Below are 21,658 nucleotides of genomic sequence, written 5' to 3'. Positions count from 1 at the left end.
TGGAATAAATTTTCTCGTATCAACCATCCACCACAATCTTGTCAGGGTCTAAAGGAGAAAGGTCCAAGTGGGGAGCAATCATCCCGACTTGCTCCTTAAAGACCCTCTAGGCTTCCTCCGCACCCTCAGCCACCGAGTCCTCTAGATCTTGGAAAGCCTCCCGACACCTTGCCAGCTCTTTCTTCAAGTCGAGGTTCTCCCCAAAGAGCCTGACATAGTTTTGATCCGCCTTCTCCTTAAGGCCCTCCGCCATGTCACACTGGCCCATCAATTTTTTCTCCCTCTCACGAAACCGATCCTTCTCCTTCTTCAACTCGGCGACCTCCCCCTTCAGCCTCTTCTTCTCCTCCTGATAAAGGAAAATCCTCCCCTTAAATTCTTTCACTTTTTGGACAGAACCCAAAGAGCTAAGGAGAGTCTTCTCCAAAATATCAAGGAGCTTCGTACATATCCCCGCCGCACAAACACTCCCCTGAACTAAGCAATTAAGATGGTTTCGAACGGAAGCATCATTCATATTAATTCGAGTGTAAGGATAGATATGATTCCAAACAAACTTGGGGCCATCAAAATTAGCTTCCCCAGAAAAAGAAGAACCAGGCTCTAAAGTCTTACGCTTCTTCTTCTCGGGTTGAGGAGAAGTGATAAACCACTATTTTATGGTTTATATTGTGTTTAATTGTGTGATTTTATCATGATCCTTACCCACTTATTCATTAATTTAGCATGCATTTATATTTCCTTACTGAAATTATTACATGATTGAAAACTGCTTCCTAGAGACATTTAATTATGCATTTTAATTCTCTTTTATTCCATTCGATGCCGTAATCTGTGTGTTAAGTGGTTCAGGCTTTATAGGGCATGAATGAGTTGGAGATTGGAAAGGAAGCTAGCAAAAATGGAAGGAACACAAGAAATTGAGGAGATAACCAGCGAGAAGTGACGCGGCTGCATGGCTCACGCATTCGCGCGAAAGAGGAGAAATCGCATTGACGCGGCCGCATGGCTCACGCAACCGGGCGGATTGGAAAAGCACAAGTGACGCGAAAGCGTGGACGACGCAAATGCGTGGCAGGAAAAAACACGAATGACGCGTTCGCATGGATGACGCAATCGCGTGACGTGCGCGATCTGCATAATCTGCAGAATTCGCTGGAGGGCGATTTTGGACCCTATTTTGACCCAATTTTCGGCCCAGAACAACAGACTAGAGCCAGAGAACATGCAGAAACCAGGGACAACAATTCATTCTACACAGTTATAATTTTAGATCTAGTTTTTACTCCTCCTCTCGGTTTTTCTCTCTACACATTCATAGTTCTTAGGATTTTATTTTTCTACCACTTTTTGCATTGGGATACTGAGAAGAGTTATTACCTCATCAAGACTTCGTCATTCTAGTTCGTTTTCTTTACTTGGCTTTACTCTTCCATGTCCTTTGCTTTGTTTAATTTTACCATTGGAATATTTTTAGGATTATTTAATACAAGGATTACTTTTATTTTTAATTGATTATTTTGATTTTTATTTACAATGTCTTTCTTTAATTCCTTTTCATATGTTATGAATTTTACATTCACAATGAGCGAGTAGTTCCCTAACTTGATAGTGAGTTAGTTGAAAGGAACCCTTGAGTTGGAAAGCTTAAAAGAAAGATTGTAATTGGGTTTATTGTTGGATTGCCCTCTAGTCACTAACACCAATCCCTTTTAATTAAGTGGGTTGCAACTTGTGAACGGACGTAGCATTCCAACTTGTTTGACTTTCCCTAACCTAGTAAGAGATAACTAAACAGGATAACTTTTAATTATCAATTAATCTAGAGAGTAATCCAACAATAATGGGGCTTTCAACTAATCAACTCCCAGTCAAGGCTTTTATTTACATTATTCAAATTCTCCAATTTAATTTCCTGTTTACTCAACTCAAACCTTTTTTAGAACATCTGATTAATAAAATAGCACACTTTTCTGCAACTCGTTGGGAGACGACCTGGGATTCATACTCCCAGTATTTTAATTTTAAATTTCTGTGACACCTTTCTAAATTGATAAGTGAATTTCTGGCGAGTTAAGAACTATACTTGTAACGTATATATTTCAATAATTTTTAATTCGCTAATTTCTGCTCGCATCAAGAAGATTGGGGCGGAGGAGAAGGAAAAGAAGAGGCAGAAGAAGAAGATACCATAATGGGACAAGAGGAGGTCCCCAAGTTGTGAGGAGGAGGAGGACTAGGAGGAGGAGGAGGAGGAGGAGGAGGAAGAGTGCCAGGAGCCCTGGCAGCGTCAACTCGCGCCCGAGACCTCTTCTTGGCATCTTGGACCTTCTGGTAAGAGGAGTTAGAAGCTTTTTTCGCCATTTCTGAAAAAAAAAAAGAAAACAAAGAAATAATCCACACATCAGAAGAAGTCAAAAATAGTAACTCGAAGAAATCTCAAAGTCGGAAGCAACCAAAATCAAGTCGGAAATAATCGAAAGTCAACAAATTAAATCTACCTATCTGGGCCCAAACAAAGCTCGGGGACCTTTGGAGGAACTTCTTCGTGTTCAGATAGGGGCCCTCCCCCAAACTTCTCGGAGGAACACCACAACAGCCTCCTCGACCTCGTCCAGGTCATCTAGGCCATATTTATCCATAAGGGAGGCCTCTAACTAATAAAGAGAAAAACGAGGAGAAGAATTTTGGTCCAGAAAAAAGGGATGGTGACCCTCTACGGCTTGAACTTTAAAGAAAAAGTTTTTAAAGTCAAGAAAGGATTCATAAAAAAGGTTGAAAACTTTCCGATCTTGGATGGCTCGGAAAGACACCCACTGCTTCTTATTATTTTGCACACTGAAGGGCTTAGTCAGATGAAAAAGATATTGGTGGATATCGGAAGTCCAACTCTCGGCTGACAAGTTGATAGATTTTCATAAAACCCCAAGAATTAGGGTGGAGCTGAGTAAGGGCAACTCAGCAAAGGTTCAGAACTTCTGTCTCAAAGTCTGAGAAAGGAAGAGACACCCCAAGATGGGTGAAAAGACTCTTATACATGAAAAAGAAATGAGGGTTAGCATCAGCAACCCTCCCAAAACAGACCCGGTCTTCAGGATCCAGGGCAATCAATTCGTACATAGGCTCATCCCCCTCTAAAAGGCAAATATTATGATGAACACGAAGTTCAGAAAGATAGTTGGTATCCATTAAGGGTTCCTCCTCGAGAACTATAACATCCACCCACTCAGAAACGGGAGAAGACATCTTTTTTGTAAAAAAAAAAAGGGTGACGATACCTACACAAAAAAAGGGGAAGGGTCAAAAAAAGGATCTCTATAGGGCCAAAGTAAGTTCCTCAATAAAACAGAGTCACTAGGTCTACAGTCAGACTCACTATGAACACTCCTCTAAACAAAATGTGCGGACAAAAAGCATTCATTAATAAAAGAGGAGAATAGAAAGAAATGTCCTTTGCTTGAAGGGCAGATACGACAGCAGCTAAGTCACACTAAGAAGAAAGAAAAGTTTTTCTTTCGAACAAGAGAGTGTAAAAAAGTTTTCAGAAAGAAAACAAAGAAAGAGAGAGAAAAACATTTATAAACACGCTAGGGGCATAGTGGTAAATCGATGCGATCATTTAAGAAAACGCACCATTACCAATATAACTGCCACCCCACGTGTAAATGCAAAAAATCCTAACGGACGCGACGTTTGATTAGACGCGACTGTTAAAACCATAGCTAAAATCACGTCGTTTTCAAAAATCACGTCGGTTCTTATTTCACGTCGGCTATAAGCCCGAGTTTAAATACTCGAATCCAACTCTTAAGTAAAAGAGATCGGACTCGAGTAGGGGCACTGTTCATACCCTGGCCCAACGCCAAGACCCAAGACCAAACAGGATAAAAAGGCCCAATCCATAGATTGGCTTCCCCGCATAACCAACCTCCTCCCAAGAGGTCGGATTCAACACAAACGTCACTCCAAGGAAGTCGAGATCGAAGGTTAGCTGGTAGATAACACTTATTCAAATAAGTAACTATCCCTAAAATCTCTCAACCCACTTCCAGGAGCCATATCTCAACTTCTCTAAGATAAATGGACAGTTATCCTCCTTAAAAGGTGGAACCACTCCAACGGTGGTTATTGGTTCACCTTATAAATACACTAACACCCCTCAGGTATCTCTAAGTTCCAATACAATCTAAAACCTGCTTACTCCCTTGCTAACTTAGATATCGGAATGTCTTTGTAGGTACCACCCCCCATTCCTTCATACATACAAGTCGAACGGTGACTCCCTGACACGAACCAAGTCGGAGACCTCCTGCTTCAGACGATTGGGCCAACCTTATCAGTCCAGCCCATCAATCTCCAGTTACCCATCATAACAATTAGTATATTATAATTTATATATAATATAGAAAAGGGTATTACTGTAATTTCACTTGGTTATGATTTTCTCTTTTCTTACTTTTCCTTTCATCCAAACAAAAGAAAAATTTCCTCCTATTTTCTTTCCATCTATTTTCTCTTCATCCAAACAACATAAAAAAATTAACTTTTCTCTCCATTTTCTTTCCTCCAATTTTCTTTCCTTCATTTTCTATCTTGCATTCAAACAGTCTCTAAATGTGATTTTTTCTTTATCATAATAACAAAAGAAAAATGTTACTTGTATAACAAAATTCAGTTTTTTGTCGAGTTTTAATATTATTTAATTATTTTTTAGATACACATTGGTAATTTAGATTAATTTAAATTTTAAAAACTAAAATTTTTTTAACTTCCTACTTATTTCATAGTTAGTTATTGTTTTTCTTTTTACATTTCTTTTTTCTATAATACGGTTTTTTTTATTTCGTTTTCTTGTACAATTTCTACATATGACAAAAGATATTGAACGGTGAGAAATCAGATTTATCAAACAATTGAAAAAAAAATTGAGAAGATTCTCTCTCAATGAAGCACATCTTTTTTGCATGGGTTTCTTTGGCATTTAATCATGATTCTCAAGGCTTGATAAAAAAGTTAATTTTACTGAAATTATTGCTTTTCTGACATAACTTGTTACAATTTAGAGTTAATGTGCATTAATAAGAATAACTGATTATTAGGCATATTCAAATGCCTATATGTAATTATATATGATTTTTTTTATTGTATAGGTTTTGAAATTCCATGCATTTAAAGTTTTATACAGTGATCAAAAGATATGGATTTAATTGTTTTTTTTTTATGAAGATGACAATGATGCAGGTAATATAATGTTGTGGGAACTCACTAGAAAAAAGTCATATAATAACCTTTTGAGAAAAACAAATGTTAGACAAAATAATCACTAAGACATGGCTATGAATACTATCTGTCCTTGTTACTATTGTTAGGAAAAAATATTAGAATAAAAAAATGAGAAATGAGGATAATAATAAATTCAAACTTTTAAAACGTTTTTAAATTTTTATTGTCAACAAGAACCTATTTAAATAATTTAAAATAGTTTAGAAAGTCAATTAAAAAAGAAAAAATATAAAAACTTTTTGTAAATTTAGTGAAATTATGGTGGAAACTCAGGTACAGTCGACTTTACGTGAATTTGATAATTGAGAGTCGTTAGATGATTTGATTAATTTGACTAAATTTTCATTTAACAACTCTCGGCTATCAACTTCACGTGAAGTCGACTGCATCTGAGTTTTCACCTGAAACTATATATACCAATCGAATAATTAAACCTTCTGATTATTATTATTCCACATATCTACAAAAGCTAGTAAGAGCATTTTTAAGTTACAACTTTGTTTGGGAATGATCTAGAATAATGAGATTTGCAATCCGACGATGTCGATGAGTTTCACAGCTCCCGACTAATGAAGCGAATGCGAGGTAATAATTTGTAAAGATACTCCGATGTTCAAGTCAGAATAGATATGAGAAGTAGGGTTTTAGAGTTGAGTGTATTACATACCTGGGGAAGTTTGAGACTCCCTTTATATAAGTGTTTTTTCCAAGGTTCTGAAAACCGGATCAGTCATCGAACCGCTTTAGTTACTGACTCACAAATTTATTTGTCAACCAATTCAACCATGGTTCAACGGAAACAACTATTTTATAATAAAACAACAAATAAAATATAAATATATACCCTAAAACATAATTATAGTCTAATTATGTTGAGCAACCTTTATTGCTTTTACATAACCAATGGAAATTCGAATCAAACGAGTAACTTCAGTTGGAGAGTATGCTCTAGATTGATTTTTCAATGAAACCCTATCCAGCCGGAACAATACTTCAGCTAAATAAGGAGGCATGTACAAACATGAATTTTGCATGTCAGAATGTGGAGAGAAAGGGAGACAAGGGTTAGCATTTTTACACGTCAATCCCTTTTCTCATGAACACCCATAAAACTACCAAGAAATGAAGAGAATATTTGCTCATGCAAAAGATCAGCTAAGTACTTACCAGATGAAACAAATATAGAGGTAAAAGAGGATGGCTAGGTTTATGCAATTTTTCTCATAAAATAGCATCTTGGATGTGATAAAGAATCATCTTATGAATCCAAGGTAAGGATGTGGTCACTGATCAATACTACTCGGGATGCATTGCTGCTCTAAACACAATAATGCCCCCTTATGTGTGTGGAGAACATTCGACATGATTTCATAGCTTAATATAGCCTATCAAGATAAGGATATAGTTGATTTATCTTTTCATATTTATTTACAATAGAGGCCTACACATCCATAATGAAATATCAGTAGAAACTTTACCAAATGAAAATGGAGAGGAATAAACACTAGTGTCTTGGGGAAATCGCAATACCAAGTTACCAACTTCATGAACCAACTATATCATTTCAAAATATATTAAGGGTAAAACTTTCATAGATAAGCTCCATGTATAATTTTACCCATAAAACTCGTCATGAAAATTTCTACCCTAACATAAAAGAGGATTTAGCTTGCCTTCCCTCTAATTTAACTCCTAAGCAAGGTGCAAAGTGTCCCATTCCTACAGCTAAACAAGGGGAAGGAATTCACCCTTCAATTCATTCCCCTAAACATAGCATTAGCATCACTGTAATGGGACAAAATACTAAATGTTTATAGCCCTTTTAAAAATCTCACAAGCAAAAGTTCTTCATGGAATCTTGCTCAATCAATAAACAGATGATACAAAAATAATGAGACGAAAGTTAAACAAGGCAAAAAAAAAAAAAAAATCATTATCACACTTGACTAATCATCAAACAATACCCTAGAAAATATAAGCAACAGGATTCATATGGCATCAAGTTCTGTAAACTGGCAAAAAAATCAGTTGTATATAACATAATCCGATACTTGCAAATTTCTCCACCATATAAAAAAGACCCATTCATGCATCCGGAAGCCAAATCGAGTTGTGTACTTACAAATCTCACTCGATGATGGATTGGATGACACCAGCTCCCACAGTTTTCCCTCCTTCCCGAATAGCAAACCTCATCCCTTGCTCACAAGCCACAGGTACTATAAGCTCCACCACCATCTTAACCCTGTCCCCTGGCATCACCATCTTGGACTCCTCATCCTTATCATTCATAATCGACCTCACTTTCCCAGTCACATCAGTGGTCCTCATGTAAAACTGCGGTCGGTATCCAGCAAAGAATGGTGAGTGCCTCCCTCCTTCTTCCTTCTTCAAAACATATACAATGGCAGAAAACTTAGTGTGCGGGGTAATAGTCCCCGGCTTAGCTAACACCATTCCTCTTTGAATATCAACCTTCTGAATACCTCTAAGCAACAACCCCACATTATCACCAGCCATTGCCTCATCTAGAATCTTCTGGAACATCTCCACACCAGTGACAGTAGTGCTCCTAGTCTCCCTCACACCAACAATCTCAACAGTTTCCCCAACCTTAATAGTCCCTCTCTCAACCCTTCCAGTCGCCACAGTCCCACGACCCGTAATGGAGAACACATCTTCGATGGCAAGCAAGAAGGGAAGGTCCGTTTGGCGCTGAGGGATGGGAATGTAGTTATCCACCGCATCCATGAGGGCATAAATCTTGTCCACCCACTCATTGTCGCCACGCTTGATGGCAGGGTTCGCCATCAAAGCTTCCAATGCTAGAAGGGCCGAACCTGAGATAATGGGGACTTCATCGCCGGGAAACTCGTACGAGGAGAGAAGCTCACGAACCTCGAGCTCCACAAGCTCAAGAAGCTCCTCATCATCCACCTGGTCCTGCTTGTTGAGGAAAACCACCATGTTGGGGACACCAACCTGCGAATCGGTGCTAACAGTTAGTTAGTTAGTTGGATATGAATAACATAACAGAGAATTGAGTAATCGAAAGTCCCACATTCTCCTGAAGCATATTCTACATAATTCAAAACCAGTAATTTTAATTTGTAATGCTAAAATGTTAAACTATAAAGAATCAAGAATAAATGACTATAAATTCTACTAAACCATACATTAAACATGCTTCAGGAACATCTCATAAAAGAATGTCACATTGAATCAGAGTGTCTGGGGTTGCAAGCAAGAACCTGCTTGGCGAGGAGGATGTGCTCCTTGGTCTGAGGCATGGGGCCGTCAGCGCCGGAGACGACGAGGATGGCGCCGTCCATTTGTGCGGCACCGGTGATCATATTCTTGACGTAGTCAGCGTGGCCGGGGCAGTCCACGTGGGCGTAGTGGCGGTTCTCGGTCTCGTACTCGACGGTAGCAGTGTTGATAGTGATGCCGCGGGCGCGCTCCTCGGGGGCGGCGTCAATCTCGTCGTATTTCTTGGGAGCGCTGTTGCCGAGGGCGGCGAGGGCCATGGTGAGTGCGGCGGTGAGGGTGGTCTTGCCATGGTCGACGTGGCCTATGGTGCCGATGTTGACGTGTGGCTTCTTGCGCTCGAACTTGCCGCGGGCAGCGCGGACAGTGAGGGATCGGCGGCGGTAGGGGGTGGTGGTGGTGGTGGTGGTGACGGCAGAGGAGGAGGAATAAGGAGTTAGGTGGAGGATTATGGAGGGTTTGAGGAAAGAAGAGGAGAGGTGGGTGGCTGTTGTGAAGAGGCAAGTGGAAGTGGAAGTCGAAGATGAAGATGGAGGGGCATGCGGGCAAAATAGCTTTGACGAAGAAGCAGCTGCTGCTATTGAAGTAATTGCCATTGGAGAAGGGACTCAAGGTCAAGGGAGTGTGGAGAGTATGGGGGTTAAGGGGATTGGAAGAGGATAGGTGGGAATTTGGGGGAAATCTGTTATGTAAAATGCAGGACAAAAGCGGAGGACCTTAGCTTAAATTCTCCATTTCCTATCAATTTTCACTCACTATTATGGATTTGTGGCAGGGTACTAGGGTTAATCTTATTTTTTTATGATTTTTTTTTATTTTATTCCATAAAAAGAGGGGTATTACATTTTTTTGGGTGAACAGAGGGGTATTACATTTGATTGTATATTATAATAGAGAGAAATAATTTTTAATCAAAGAAATAAGACAAAATAGTTTTAGAAAGAGAAAGCTTAAAAGAATATAAAAATAAAATAGCTAAAGATTAAAGTAAAGAAGAGGAGAAAAAAAGAGTAAAAATAAAAGGAAAGAAGAAGCATGCACTCCTATTAGAGATTAATGCAAAAGTCTTTGAAATTTTTCTGCCAATTTAGTTACTTAGGATAGAATTTTTCTAAATTCACGGCGTTGGTTCTCGAAGACGATAGTATTGCACGCCAACCACGCCGTTTAGAGCAGATATGCCAGAGTCACGGTAAGCCTCTTGCCGTCAGATTGGAGTTTTGTGTTTTTTGCAGGTTGTTACCACCACTCTTAGACATGAAGATTCTGATCTCTGGAGATAATACTTGTCATAGGAAATTTGTTCCTGGCTTATTCAACACAGGGGCAGAAGATTTTTACGTGAAATGGTATTTTCGGCACCAATTAACAGTGGGGCATAGAGCATTCACATGAGTATGCCTTAAATTAAGCTTCTTCATTACTGCTAGTAAGCAAATCGGAGATACATGCTATCAACCAGGGGTGAAAGAACTAGTAAGCAATTCTGTAACCTGATTTGACCAAGTATGCTCCTGAATTATTTCTGATCCATTTAATCATGTCTTCTTCTCTTGGTTGATGGGGGTTTGCAGAATTAGTTAAGCTATTTCTGGGTCAAAATTGTCTAGGACAAGATTATGGTTCCAATTCCCAGTTTCATTAATCAACTAACGCACGCAGGTTAGTGATTCATCCCCATTCTATGTTGTTGGGATTCTAAAAGGTGGTTGGTCTTATAACCATGGGTCTTCATAGATACTACTTGAGCTATGTTTGATGACTGTGCATTTAGTTCCTTTTTCCAAAATTGTTCTTCCATGTAGTAAACTCTGCCATGCCCATAAGGGACGGATTCCAAGTTTAGCATCCATAAAGAATGAGAACTTGAAATATTTATTTTTATAGATTTTATAGATCAGAGAAATAAATTTTGTTTTAAGTTTCTATATTTGCTTTGCCAACATTGCCAAGTTAAAAGTCTTTAGATCCTTGAATTACAATCTTCCTTGATTCTTTTCTCTGCTCAAGGTGTCTCAGCTAATCCATTGTATTTTATGTTCATTCTGTTTCTGTCTCTGATGAAGGAATTATCGTTGGTCTAGAATTTTTTAATAGAATTTCGTCGTAAGCATAGTCCAAACTGACAATTAACTCTCACAATCAATGTTTAATTTGTTTGTCACAAGTGTAAACTAATAAAAATCAAGAATATTTAAACCTCGGGTCGTCTCTCAAAGGAATTGTAGTGAGGTGTGCGTTTTATTGGTTTTGAGTATAAGAGGGGGTTTGCGGATAAATAGGCGAGAAATTAAAAAACAAGAAAGTAAAATCAACAACTAAAGAAGTATAAATGCAAAAAGAAATTCCTGGCTAGGATTGAGAATCAATGAGTTCCTATCCGAGTTATTGACCACAAACATGATGATTACCTAGAGTTAATCCCATTTAGTCATCTGTTACATCGGGAGAAAATCAAATAGGCATAGTCAGTCTTAATCCATAGGTCTTGCTCGTCAATGGAAACAAGAACAACTAACAACCCTAAATCACCAATCATTATTGGACATCAACGACTCTTGTGTCAGTAATCGACATGACAATTATAAGAGAAAACCCAATTTGTCAACCTCTAATGGTGAGATACTGGTGCACGAAATTGTGATCATCAATAGCGCCATCAACATGGTACGCTCATTGCAATCTCAACTCTCTATCACAACTCCGCACAACTAACCAGCAAGTGCACTGGGTCGTCCAAGTAATAAACCTTACGCGAGTAAGGGTCGATCCCACGGAGATTGTTGGTATGTAGCAAGCTATGGTCACCTTGTAAATCTTAGTCAGGCAGACTCAAATGGGTATAGATGATATACGAATAATCATAAAGATAAAGATAGAGATACTTATGCATATCATTGGTGAGAGCTTCAGATAAGCGCATGAAGATGCTGTCCCTTCCGTCTCTCTGCTTTCCTACTGTCTTCATCCAATCCTTCTTACTCATTTCCATGGCAAGCTTATGCAAGGGTTTCACCGTTGTCAGTGGCTACCTCCTATCCTCTCAGTGGAAATGTTCAACGCACCCTGTCACGGCACGGCTATCCATCTGTCGGTTCTCGATCAGGCCGGAATAGAATCCATTGATTCTTTTGCGTCTGTCACTAACGCCCCGCCCTCAGGAGTTTGAAGCACGTCACAGTCATTCAATCATTGAATCCTACTCAGAATACCACAGACAAGGTTAGACCTTCCGGATTCTCTTGAATGCCGCCATCAGTTCTTGCCTATACCACGAAGACTCTGATCTCACGGAATGGCTGGCTCGTTTGTCAGGCGAGCGCTCGGTTGTCAGGCGATCAACCATGCGTCGTGTATCAGGAATCCAAGAGATAAACATTAGAGCCTCGTTTGCTTGTAGAACAAAAGTGGTTGTCAGTCACTTTGTTCATAAGTGAGAATGATGATGAGCGTCACATAATCATCACATTCATCAAGTTCTTGAGTGCGAATGAATATCTTAGAATAAGAACAAGCGGAATTGAATAGAAGAACAATAGTAATTGCATTAATACTCGAGGTACAGCAGAGCTCCACACCTTAATCTATGGTGTGTAGAAACTCCACCGTTGAAAATACATAAGAACAAGGTCTAGGCATGGCCGAATGGCCAGCCTCCTAATGATCTAAGAACTAGATGTCCAAAGATGATCTAGAGATCTAAAGTGATCAAAAGATGAAAATACAATAGTAAAAGGTCCTACTTATAGAGAACTAGTAGCCTAAGGTTTACAAAGATGAGTAAATGACATAAAAATCCACTTCCGGGCCCACTTGGTGTGTGCTTGGGCTGAGCAATAAAGCATTTTCGTGTAGAGACTCTTCTTGGAGTTAAACACCAGCTTTTGTGTCAGTTTGGGCGTTTAACTCCCACTTTGGTGCCAGTTCCGGCGTTTAACGCTGGAAATTCTGAAGGTGACTTTGAACGCCGGTTTGGGCCATCAAATCTTGGGCAAAGTACGGACTATCATATATTGCTGAAAAGCCCAGGATGTCTACTTTCCAACGCCGTTGAGAGCGCGCCAATTGGGCTTCTGTAGCTCCAGAAAATCCACTTCGAGTGCAGGGAGGTCAGAATCCAACAGCATCTGCAGTCCTTTTCAGTCTCTGAATCAGATTTTTGCTCAGGTCCCTCAATTTCAGCCAGAAAATACCTGAAATCACAGAAAAACACACAAACTCATAGTAAAGTCCAGAAAAGTGAATTCTAACTAAAAACTAATAAAAATATACTAAAAACTCAACTCAAACTACTAAAAACATACTAAAAACAATGCCAAAAAGCGTACAAATTATCCGCTCATCACAACACCAAACTTAAATTGTTGCTTGTCCCCAAGCAACTGAAAATCAAATAAGATAAAAAGAGGAGAATATGCAATGAATTCCAAAAATATCTATGAAGATCAGTATCAATTAGATGAGCGGGACTTTTAGCTTTTTGCCTCTGAATAGTTTTGGCATCTCACTCTATCCTTTGAAATTCAGAATGATTGGCTTCTTTAGGAACTCAGAATCCAGATAGTGTTATTGATTCTCCTAGCTAAGTATGATGATTCTTGAACACAGCTACTTATTGAGTCTTGGCCGTGGCCCAAAGCACTCTGTCTTCCAGTATTACCACCGGATATATTCATGCCACAGACACATAATTGGGTGAACCTTTTCAGATTGTGACTCAGCTTTGCTAGAGTCCCCAACTAGAGGTGTCCAGGGTTCTTAAGCACACTCTTTTTGCCTTGGATCACAACTTTATTTCTTTCTTTTTCTTTCTTTTCTTTTTTTTTCTTTCTTTTTTCGTTTTTCTACTTCTTTTCTCTCCCTTTTTTTTCACTGCTTTTTCTTGCTTCAAGAATCATTTTTATGATTTTTCAGATCCTCAGTAACATGTCTCCTTTTTCATCATTCTTTCAAGAGCCAACATTCATGAACCACAAATTCAAAAGATATATGCACTGTTTAAGCATACATTCAGAAAACAAAAGTGTTGCCACCACATCAAAATAATCAATCTGTTATAAAATTCAAAATTCATGCAATTCTTCTCTTTTTCAATTAAGAACATTGTTTATTTAAGAAAGGTGATGGATTCATAGGACATTCATAACTTTAAGGCATAGACACTAAGACACTAATGATCACAAGACACAAACATAGATAAACATAAGCACTAAATTTTGAAAAACAGAAAAAATAAAGAACGGGTCCACCTTAGTGATGGCGGCTTGTTCTTCCTCTTGAAGGTCTTATGGAGTGCTTGAGCTCCTCAATATCTCTTCCTTGCCTTTGTTGCTCCTTTCTCATGATTCTTTGATCTTCTCTAATTTCATGGAGGAGGATGGAATGTTCTTGGTGCTCCACCCTTAGTTGTCCCATGTTGGAACTCAATTCTCCTAGGGAGGTATTCAGTTGCTCCCAATAGTCTTGTGGAGGAAAGTGCATCCCTTGAGGCATCTCAGGGATCTCATGATGAGAGGGGTCTCTTGTTTGCTCCATCCTTTTCTTAGTGATGGGCTTATCCTCATCAATGGGGGTGTCTCCTTCTATGTCAACTCCAACTGAATAACAGAGGTGACAAATGAGGTGAGGAAAGGCTAACCTTGCCAAGGTGGAGGACTTGTCCGCCACCTTATAGAGTTCTTGGGCTATGACCTCATGAACTTCTACTTCTTCTCCAATCATGATGTTATGGATCATGATGGCTCGGTCTAGAGTAACTTCGGATCGGTTGCTAGTGGGAATGATTGAGCGTTGGATAAACTCCAACCATCCTCTAGCCACGGGCTTGAGGTCATGCCTTCTTAGTTGAATCGGCTTCCCTCTTGAATCTCTCTTCCATTGGGCGCCCTCTTCACAAATATCAGTGAGGACTTGGTCCAACCTTTGATCAAAGTTGACCCTTCTTGTGTAAGGATGTTCATCTCCTTGCATCATAGGCAAGTTGAATGCCAACCTTACATTTTCCGGACTAAAATCCAAGTATTTCCCCCGAACCATAGTAAGCCAATTCTTTGGATCCAGGTTCACACTTTGATCATGGTTCTTGGTGATCCATGCATTGGCATAGAACTCTTGAACCATCAAGATTTCGACTTGTTGAATGGGGTTGGTAAGAACTTCCCAACCTCTTCTTCGGATTTCATGTCGGATCTCCGGATATTCACTCTTTTTGAGTGAAAAAGGGACCTCGGGGATCACCTTCTTCAAGGCCACAACTTCATAGAAGTGGTCTTGATGCACCCTTGAGATGAATCTCTTCATCTCCCATGACTCGGAGGTGGAAGCTTTTGCCTTCCCTTTCCTCTTTCTAGAGGTTTCTCCGGCCTTGGATGCGATAAATGGTTATGGAAAAACAAAAAGCAATGCTTTTACCACACCAAACTTAAAAGGTTTGCTCGTCCTCGAGCAAAAGAAGAAAGAAAAGAGTAGAAAAAGAAGAAATGAGGAAGAAGGTGATGGCTTTGTGTTCGGCCAAAGAGGGAGAGAAGTGGTGTTTAGGTTGTGTGAAAATGAAGGAGTGAAGAAGGGTTTATATAAGAGATGGGGGCTCATGGTTCGGTCATGTATGGGTGGGTTTGGGAGGGAAAGTGGTTTGAATTTGAAGGGTGAGGTAGGTGGGGTTTTATGAAGGATGGATGTGAGTGGTGAAGAGAAGATGGGATTTGATAGGTGAAGGGTTTTTGGGGAAGAGGTATGGAAGTGATTGGTGAATGGGTGAAGAAGAAAGAGGGTGGTGGGGTAGGTGGGGATCCTGTGGGGTCCACAGATCCTGAGGTGTCAAGGAAAAGTCATCCCTGCACCAAATGGCATGCAAAATCACGTTTTGAGCCAATTCTGGCGTTAAACGCCGGGCTGGTGTCCATTTCTGGCGTTTAACGCCAGGTTCTTGCCCTTTCCTGGCGTTTAACGCCAGTCTGGTGCCCCTTTCTGGCGTTAAACGCCCAGAATGGTGCCAGACTGGGCGTTAAACGCCCACCTGCTAGCCTTACTGGCGTTTAAACGCCAGTAGGTTCTTCCTCCAGGGTGTGCTGTTTTTCTTCCTATTTTTCATTCTGTCTTTGCTTTTTTAATTGATTTTGTGACTTCTCATGATCATCATCCTACAAAATAAAATAAAATAACAAAGAAAAATATAAAATATAACATTGGGTTGCCTCCCAACAAGCGCTTCTTTAATGTCAGTAGCTTGACAGAGGGCTCTCATGGAGCCTCATATATGCTCAGAGCAATGTTGGAACCTCCCAACACCAAACTTAGAGTTTGAATGTGGGGGTTCAACACCAAACTTAGAGTTTGGCTGTGGCCTCCCAACACCAAACTTAGAGTTTGACTGTGGGGGCTCTGTTTGACTCTGATTTGAGAGAAGCTCTTCATGCTTCCTCTCCATGGTGACAGAGGGGTATCCTTGAGCCTTAAACACAAGGGATTCTTCATTCACTTGAATGATCAGTTCACCTCTGTCAACATCAATCACAGCCTTTGCTGTGGCTAGGAAGGGTCTGCCAAGGATGATGGATTCATCCATGCATTTCCCAGTCTCTAGGACTATGAAATCAGTAGGGATGTAATGGTCTTCAACTTTTACCAGAACATCCTCTACAAGTCCATAAGCTTGTTTTCTTGAATTGTCTGCCATCTCTAGTGAGATTCTTGCAGCTTGTACCTCAAAGATCCCTAGCTTCTCCATTACAGAGAGAGGCATGAGGTTTACACTTGACCCTAAGTCACACAGAGCCTTCTTGAAGGTCATGGTGCCTATGGTACAAGGTAGTGAAAACTTCCCAGGGTCTTGTCTCTTTTGAGGTAATTTCTGCCTAGACAAGTCATCCAGTTCTTTGGTGAGCAAAGGAGGTTTATTCTCCCAAGTCTCATTTTCAAATAACTTGTCATTTAGCTTCATGATTGCTCCAAGGTATTTAGCCACTTGCTCTTCAGTGACATACTCATCCTCTTCAGAGGAGGAATACTCATCAGAGCTCATAAAAGGCAGAAGTAAGTCCAATGGAATCTCTATGGTCTCATTTTGAGCCTCAGATTCCCATGGTTCCTCATTGGGGAACTTAGTGGAGGTCAGTGCACGCCCATTGAAGTCTTCCTCAGTGGCGTTCACTTCCTCTCCTTCCTCTCCAAATTCGGCCATGTTGATGGCCTTGCACTCTCCTTTTGGATTTTCTTCTGTGTTGCTTGGGAGAGTACTTGGAGGGAGTTCAGTAACTTTCTTGCTCAGCTGTCCCACTTGTGCCTCCAAATTCCTAATGGAGGATCTTGTTTCAGTCATGAAACTTTGAGTGGTTTTGATTAGATCAGAGACCATGGTTGCTAAGTCAGAGGTGTTCTGCTTAGAACTCTCTGTCTGTTGCTGAGAAGATGATGGAAAAGGCTTGCCATTGCTAAACCTGTTTCTTCCACCATTATTGTTGTTGAAACCTTGTTGAGGTCTTTCTTGATTCTTCCATGAGAAATTTGGATGATTTCTCCATGAAGAATTATAGGTGTTTCCATAGGGTTCTCCTAGGTAATTCACCTCTTCCATTGAAGGGTTCTCAGGATCATAAGCTTCTTCCTCAGATGAAGCATCCTTAGTACTGCTTGGTGCATTTTGCATTCCAGACAGACTTTGAGAAATCAAATTGACTTGTTGAGTCAATATCTTGTTTTGAGCCAGAATGGCATTCAGAGTATCAATCTCAAGAACTCCTTTCTTCTGACTTGTCCCATTGTTCACAGGATTCCTTTCAGAAGTGTACATGAATTGGTTATTTGCAACCATTTCAATTAGCTCTTGAGCTTCTGTAGGCGTCTTCTTCAGATGAAGAGATCCTCCAGCAGAGCTATCCAAAGACATCTTGGATAGTTCAGACAGACCATCATAGAAAATACCTATGATGCTCCATTCAGAAAGCATGTCAGAAGGACATTTTCTGATCAATTGTTTGTATCTTTCCCAAGCTTCATAGAGGAATTCTCCATCCTTCTGTCTGAAGGTTTGAACTTCCACTCTAAGCTTACTCAATTTTTGAGGTGGAAAGAACTTTGCCAAGAAGGCATTGACTAGCTTTTCCCATGAGTCCAGGCTTTCTTTAGGTTGTGAGTCCAACCATGTCCTAGCTCTGTCTCTTACAGCAAAGGGGAACAGCATAAGTCTGTAGACCTCAGGGTCAACCCCATTAGTCTTGACAGTGTCACAGATTTGCAAGAATTCAGCTAAGAACTGATGAGGATCTTCCAATGGAAGTCCATGGAACTTGCAATTCTGTTGCATTAGAGAAACTAATTGAGGCTTAAGCTCAAAGTTGTTTGCTCCAATGGCAGGGATAGAGATGCTTCTCCCATAGAAGTCGGGAGTAGGTGCAGTAAAGTCACCCAGCACCTTCCTTGCATTGTTGGCATTGTTGTTGTTTTCGGCTGCCATGGTTTCTTCTTCCTTGAAGATTTCTGTTAGGTCCTCTGTAGAGAGTTGTGCCTTAGCTTCTCTTAGCTTTCGCCTCAAGGTCCTTTCAGGTTCAGGGTCAGCTTCAACAAGAATGCCTTTGTCTTTGCTCCTGCTCATATGAAAGAGAAAAGAACAAGAAAATATGGAATCCTCTATGTCACAGTGTAGAGATTCCTTGAGGTGTCAGAGAAGAAGAAAAATAGAAAGAAGAAGGAGAAGAATTCGAACTTAATCAGAGAGAGTTCGAATTGTGCATTGAGAAGGAGTGGTACTCCATAAATAGAAGGATGTGAGAAGAGAGGAAGAAATTTTCGAAAATTAAGTGAAAGATTTTGAAAACATTTTGAAAAACTTTAATTGATTTTCAAAAACCAAGAGTGGGAAAGAAATCAAGTAATTTTTGAAAAAGATTTTGAAATTAGAAATCAAAAAGATTTGATTGAAAACTATTTTGAAAAAGATGAGGTTAAGAAGATATGATTGGTTTTTAAAAAATATGTGATTGAGAAGATATGATTTGAAAACAATTTTAAAAAGATTTGATTTTAAAAATTAATAACTTGGCTATCAAGAAAAGATATGATGCAAACATTAAACCTTTCTCAACAGAAAAGGCAACAAACTTGAAATGTTGAATCAAATCATTAATTGATAGCAAGTATCTTTGAAAAAGGAAAGAAATTGATTTTGAAAACATTTGATTGAAAAGATATATTTTGAAAAAGATTTGATTTTGAAAAACTTTGAAAACTTTAAAAAAAAATTGATTTGAAAACAAAATCCTCCCCCTTGTGCCATCCTGGCGTTAAACGCCCAGAATGGTGCACATTCTGGCGTTTAACGCCCAAAGCACTACCTTTTTGGGCGTTAAACGCCCAACCAGGTACCCTGGCTGGCGTTTAAACGCCAGTCTATCCTTCTTCACTGGGCGTTTTGAACGCCCAGCTTTTTCTGTGTAATTCCTCTGCTGCATGTTCTGAATCTTCAGTTCCCTGTACTATTAACTTGAAAATAGAACCAAGATCAAATAAACAATGCATGAAAGACACCAAACTTAAAATAAGACACTAGACTCAAACAAGAAACATAAAATATTTTTTGGTTTTTAGGGTTTTGTAAATTTTTTGTGCTTTTTCGAAAATCATATGAAAATAGAAAATAAAGGTTTCAGAATTCTTAATTTGAATTCCAGGAATCATTGCAATGCTAGTCTAAGACTTCGGTCCAGGAATTAGACATGGCTTCACAGCCAGCCAAGCTTTCAAAGAAAGCTTCGGTCCAAAACACTAGACATGGCCAATGGCCAGCCAAGCCTTAGCAGATCATTGCTCCAACAGCAAGATTGATAGAAATCAACAAGCTCTTGTGATGATCAGTTGAAACCTCGGTCCAATAAGATTAGACATGGCTTCACAGCCGGCCAAACTTCAACAAATCATCATGAAACTCTAGAATTCATTCTTAAGAACTCTGAATAAAAAAATACCTAATCTAAGCAACAAGATGAACCGTCAGTTGTCCATACACGAAACAATCCCCAGCAACGGCGCCAAAAACTTGGTGCACGAAATTGTGATCATCAATAGCGCCATCAACATGGTACGCTCATTGCAATCTCAACTCTCTATCACAACTCCGCACAACTAACCAGCAAGTGCACTGGGTCGTCCAAGTAATAAACCTTACGCGAGTAAGGGTCGATCCCACGGAGATTGTTGGTATGTAGCAAGCTATGGTCACCTTGTAAATCTTAGTCAGGCAGACTCAAATGGGTATAGATGATATACGAATAAAACATAAAGATAAAGATAGAGATACTTATGCATATCATTGGTGAGAGCTTCAGATAAGCGCATGAAGATGCTGTCCCTTCCGTCTCTCTGCTTTCCTACTGTCTTCATCCAATCCTTCTTACTCCTTTCCATGGCAAGCTTATGCAAGGGTTTCACCGTTGTCAGTGGCTACCTCCCATCCTCTCAGTGAAAATGTTCAACGCACCCTGTCACGGCACGGCTATCCATCTGTCGGTTCTCGATCAGGCCGGAATAGAATCCATTGATTCTTTTGCGTCTGTCACTAACGCCCCGCCCTCAGGAGTTTGAAGCACGTCACAGTCATTCAATCATTGAATCCTACTCAGAATACCACAGACAAGGTTAGACCTTCCGGATTCTCTTGAATGCCGCCATCAGTTCTTGCCTATACCACGAAGACTCTGATCTCACGGAATGGCTGGCTCGTTTGTCAGGCGAGCGCTCGGTTGTCAGGCGATCAACCATGCGTCGTGTATCAGGAATCCAAGAGATAAACATTAGAGCCTCGTTTGCTTGTAGAACAAAAGTGGTTGTCAGTCACTTTGTTCATAAGTGAGAATGATGATGAGCGTCACATAATCATCACATTCATCAAGTTCTTGAGTGCGAATGAATATCTTAGAATAAGAACAAGCGGAATTGAATAGAAGAACAATAGTAATTGCATTAATACTCGAGGTACAGCAGAGCTCCACACCTTAATCTATGGTGTGTAGAAACTCCACCGTTGAAAATACATAAGAACAAGGTCTAGGCATGGCCGAATGGCCAGCCTCCCAATGATCTAAGAACTAGATGTCCAAAGATGATCTAGAGATCTAAAGTGATCAAAAGATGAAAATACAATAGTAAAAGGTCCTACTTATAGAGAACTAGTAGCCTAAAGTTTACAGAGATGAGTAAATGACATAAAAATCCACTTCCGGGCCCACTTGGTGTGTGCTTGGGCTGAGCAATAAAGCATTTTCGTGTAGAGACTCTTCTTGGAGTTAAACGCCAGCTTTTGTGCCAGTTTGGGCGTTTAACTCCCACCTTGGTGCCAGTTCCGGCGTTTAACGCTGGAAATTCTGAAGGTGACTTTGAACGCCGGTTTGGGCCATCAAATCTTGGGCAAAGTATGGACTATCATATATTGCTACAAAGCCCAGGATGTCTACTTTCCAACGCCGTTGAGAGCGCGCCAATTGGGCTTCTGTAGCTCCAGAAAATCCACTTCGAGTGCAGGGAGGTCAGAATCTAACAGCATCTGCAGTCCTTTTCAGTCTCTGAATCAGATTTTTGCTCAGGTCCCTCAATTTCAGCCAGAAAATACCTGAAATCACAGAAAAACACACAAACTCATAGTAAAGTCCAGAAAAGTGAATTCTAACTAAAAACTAATAAAAATATACTAAAATCTCAACTCAAACTACTAAAAACATACTAAAAACAATGCCAAAAAGCGTACAAATTATCCGCTCATCAGATACGTCAACCAGACTTAATCAATCTCAATCCATAGGTCTTACTCGTTAATGGAAATGAGATTAATTACGATTTCCTAATTGTAACTCAATTCAGATATTAATGACATCAAGGTCACATTAATGAAAATCTACCCTAAAACTAAGAAAAGTACTTTCACAAACACTCGGAAGGTATTGGTGCACGAAATTGTGATCATCAACAATGGCGCCAATAGACTTGGAGCTCTCAAACGTGAATCACACTTTGTCACAACTTCGCATAACTAACCAGCAAGTGCACTGGGTCGTCCAAGTAATACCTTACGTGAGTAAGGGTCGATCCCACAGAGATTGTTGGTATGAAGCAAGCTATGGTC

The 21,658-nt window shown here is 39.9% G+C and overlaps 1 protein-coding gene and 1 non-coding gene across 2 annotated transcripts; one reads left to right on the top strand and one right to left on the bottom strand.

Moving 5' to 3' along the window:
* Positions 1-6,151: 6,151 nt before the first annotated feature.
* LOC130944616 (elongation factor Tu, chloroplastic-like) lies at positions 6,152-9,261 on the bottom strand. The gene is made up of 2 exons (XM_057873019.1): positions 8,535-9,261; positions 6,152-8,265 (listed from the first exon to the last, which is right to left on the bottom strand). The coding sequence occupies exons 1-2, from the start codon at positions 9,144-9,146 to the stop codon at positions 7,411-7,413; spliced, it is 1,467 nt and encodes a 488-aa protein (XP_057729002.1). The 5' UTR covers positions 9,147-9,261; the 3' UTR covers positions 6,152-7,410.
* Positions 9,262-17,488: 8,227 nt separating this feature from the next.
* LOC130955775 (small nucleolar RNA R71) lies at positions 17,489-17,596 on the top strand. The gene has a single exon (XR_009076901.1). It is a non-coding gene; the product is annotated as a small nucleolar RNA R71 (small nucleolar RNA).
* The last annotated feature ends 4,062 nt before the right edge of the window (positions 17,597-21,658 follow it).

Source organism: Arachis stenosperma, chromosome 1 (genome assembly GCF_014773155.1).
Source record: "Arachis stenosperma cultivar V10309 chromosome 1, arast.V10309.gnm1.PFL2, whole genome shotgun sequence".
In the NCBI taxonomy this organism is placed as follows: Eukaryota; Viridiplantae; Streptophyta; class Magnoliopsida; order Fabales; family Fabaceae; genus Arachis; species Arachis stenosperma.
The sequence above is the reverse complement of the archived record's forward strand: the minus strand, read 5'-3'. Positions and strand labels throughout refer to the sequence as shown.